This window comes from Sitophilus oryzae, unplaced genomic scaffold (assembly GCF_002938485.1).
Source record: "Sitophilus oryzae breed Bouriz unplaced genomic scaffold, Soryzae_2.0 scaffold_1576_pilon_pilon, whole genome shotgun sequence".
In the NCBI taxonomy this organism is placed as follows: domain Eukaryota; kingdom Metazoa; phylum Arthropoda; class Insecta; order Coleoptera; family Curculionidae; genus Sitophilus; species Sitophilus oryzae.
Window position 1 is genome coordinate 2,439,263 of NW_022146254.1, and position 3,609 is coordinate 2,442,871.

At 32.6% G+C, this 3,609-nt stretch overlaps 1 protein-coding gene across 1 annotated transcript; it reads right to left on the reverse strand.

The window, feature by feature from the left end:
* Nucleotides 1-445: 445 nt before the first annotated feature.
* Nucleotides 446-1,878, reverse strand: LOC115879408 (protein yellow-like). The gene is made up of 2 exons (XM_030896232.1): nt 1,742-1,878; nt 446-1,604 (listed from the first exon to the last, which is right to left on the reverse strand). The coding sequence occupies exon 2, from the start codon at nt 1,597-1,599 to the stop codon at nt 508-510; it is 1,092 nt and encodes a 363-aa protein (XP_030752092.1). The 5' UTR covers nt 1,600-1,604; nt 1,742-1,878; the 3' UTR covers nt 446-507.
* Between the last annotated feature and the right edge of the window lie 1,731 nt (nt 1,879-3,609).

A 3,609-nucleotide genomic window follows, 5' to 3' on the forward strand; every position in this document is an offset into this window, starting at 1 on the left:
TTGCATTTCCTATCCCAGGTCTCGTTTTTGTTGTTAGGTGAACACTAAAATGTTATTTCCACAACCTTTTTGAACTAAAGCAGCGTATAAAACGTCACGTCTGGGTCCTAGGGCAGATTTAGGAACAACAATGCGGTAAGCTTTGTTTTCTATCACTTTGAAGACAATAATCGATCTTGTTGCGGCATCAGTGATATAAATAAATGGTTTTCCATCAGTTCTATAATCAACTGCGATATACTGCAACCTGGAACCTTGCACCACTAATCCAGATAAGTCCACAATTTTATTTTACTTCCGGTAATCAAACTATAGACTACAAATTTAGAGTGACATATCATAATGGATTCGGTTAAAACATTCACTTAGTAATGTTAATATAAATAATAAAAGATTACACTATAACTCGTATTCTTCATTACTTGGTTATCTTTAGAAAAAACACTAAAAAAATCAAACATATGGAGGCTAAAATCTTTATTTAATCAATAAATAATATTACAATTTTTATGTACTACCAATCATCAATGCGACTCTTTGAGCAGCACCACATCCAACTGTTCCAGCCAAATAATCGGGAAAATTACTTTCCAACACTCTCATTCTTAAACGTCTGGCATCTGGCAATACTTGAGTAGATAGGTAACAACTGGGAGAACTGTACACTAACTCACCACCAAGAAAACTTCCTTGATTTGCATCCCATCTGTAAATTTCAGGTTTCCCTTCGTACCTGTAGAAAATAGCTGTACCTCCGTCTGTACCTAACAGTATTATTCTTCCGTCTTTTGCACCTAAATCTTCTATTTTTCCTGATGCAGATCCAGATCTGAGATACTCGGTTTTGATGGAGAATATTCTACTTCCTGACAGGTAGGTGAACACTAAAATGTTATTTCCACAACCTTTTTGAACTAAAGCAGCGTATAAAACGTCACGTCTTGGTCCTAGAGCAGATTTAGGTACCACTATGCGATAGGCTTTGTTTTCTATGACATTGAAAACAATGATCGATCTTGTTGCGGCATCAGTGATATAAACAAAAGGTTTTCCATCAGTTCCATAGTCAACAGCGAGATACTGCAATCTGGAACCTTGCACCACTAATCCAGATAAGTCCACAGTTTTTATTTTACTTCCGGTAAGTAAATTATAAGCAACAACTTTAGGATGACACTTCCTAATGGGTTCGGTTAAAACATTAACTATTCCGGAATTCAGCGCCCACAAAACCCCATGGATATCTACGAATATATCCACTATGGAATGTAGACCATCGGTGTCGTTTTGGTTTTGTGCTTCCCAATTGGGAAAGGGTGTGAGCACGGCATCACTGCATATGGATTTAACGGCAACTTTAGCTAAAGTGGCTGGATTTCCAGGCTTGAACCTCGGCAAAGCTACGTAGATGTCGTCTTTGTAGATTTGGCCTCTTGTGGCGATCACATTTTGAGGGATGTAGCTTCCGTTTTGAATGGCCATGAATTCGGCGTCTTCATTTGGAAATTCGTAACTTCCCCCAGTCCATTCTAGGATATCGCAGGAACATAGTACGCATGCCAGTAGCGTTAAAGAAATGAATAATACTCTTAATATCATGTTTCCTAAAAATAAAAAAAGGAATGTTATTATTAATTGATCAAAACAATAACAGAGTTATAAAGATTCTTTTTTTAAACCATTAAAAAAGTTAACAAATGTTTAGTATACAACAAAATTTTGAAAAAAAATTGCAACTTACCTGGGTGAAATATGTACAAAAATGGCAAAGTATAAACTTTATTTTGAGCTATATAAATAACGTTTTGTTGTTTTGATAATATCAACGCTGTCCGATGTCAGTGACTTCCTTTGTTTTAAACTATATTTGATATTCGTAGGACTGTTAAAGACAGATTGAATAAGTTCTCAGAAAAATAACTAATTAAGGAACTAGTGTCATGTTTTCAAAATTGTCACACCTTCGAAATTGTTTTTACAAAAATATATATACAGAATGTCCCAATATTCCGTGGAGATAGAATTACTAAGTATTTTACGAATCAAAATAAGATAATTAAACACAATTTACTTCTATACATAAGACATATTATACATACATATACACTCTATACATATATATAATATTATATACTACGTTTCTTTTATGCAAACAATAGGCTATCACAACGTCAATGGTTTAAAAAGACGCATTTATGCTAAATAATTAAAGTTGTTCAATAAAGAGTTAAATTTGGATATTTGAAATAGTTCTTATATATTTTATTTTGTTTTTTTTTGATAGGGGGAGATATACTATAGCCCCCGAATAAAAATTATTTAGGCATATTTCTTTACAAGTAAATGGCACTAACAAGCTGATTCCCGTTTGGATACTAACGCAGTAATTTTTCCACAATAAATTTTATCAATGCCACCCAATGATTTTTCAATCGTATTTTACTATTGAAAGAGCCATATGAAATAATACTGCGTGTATCTGCAAAACTATTAAAAATTTTGAAATACTTAAAATGCAAAAAATATTCATTCTTTAACTCTCCATCTAATAAAAAATAATATACAGGGTGTTCCATTTAAAAAAAAACAAAGAAAAAATATCTTATATTTTAGAAAGTTTGGCGTAGAATATTGAACATCCTGTATGATTTACGATTACCATATTTATAGCAAAGTAAGAACAGACCATTTAAAGTAAATACCTAATATAGTTTTGATTTCAGAACAGTTCTTGTATTTTTAATATTTATTTAAGAAGGCCTGAAAAATGTAGATTTTTGGTTTATTTTTTAATATCTCTGATACTATCGAAATATATTTACTTATATCTTAGGATTATGTAAAGTGATCTGAAAGGAAACCAAAAATGCAATAATATACAGGGCGTTCCATTTAAAAATATCATCCAGATCCACCCACACTATTTTGAGCCACCCTATAGAAGTTGAAATATTTTCCTGAAATACATCCTCGTACATACTTTATTAAACAAACTTCTCAAGTTTTTTATTCTAGGAGCTACAGATGCCCAACGCACTATTGCCGGACCCTGTATATCGGTGTCCAAAAATTAACAGAAATAAGTTTTTAAAAGTTTTTACCTAATTATAAAATAGGTAAAATACACGAAATGTGGTGACTAAGGTTTCCAATTTTCGGGATCCTATTTTGAAATCCCGAGATTGGAACCTGTAATCCCGGGACCCCGGGATTCCGAGATTGACTATCAGAATGAGAAATTAAGCCTTTTTTTAAGAAGTTTTTTTAAACGTGCGAGCTCTGACGGAATTTACTCGCACGACTATTTTATTTTAGTGGTTACATTACGTTTATGGCGCGTTTATGGTGTCCTATGTGTCGAGTTTACTACTTTGATGCTGTGCCTGTGTGAGGATATAATTAAAATAACTACTCATGAAAAGAAGAAAATGTTGGGTAAATGATTTACATATAGGCAAGAAGAGGAGAAGAAAATGAATATGTAAAACATTGCGTGGATTAAAACAACAACCGGTCAAATTTTTTTAATATTTTAGGATGTCTCCATCAACATTAATATATCCCAAATGAAATTAAACCTAGTAGGTATTCAAAAATATTCAAATTTTT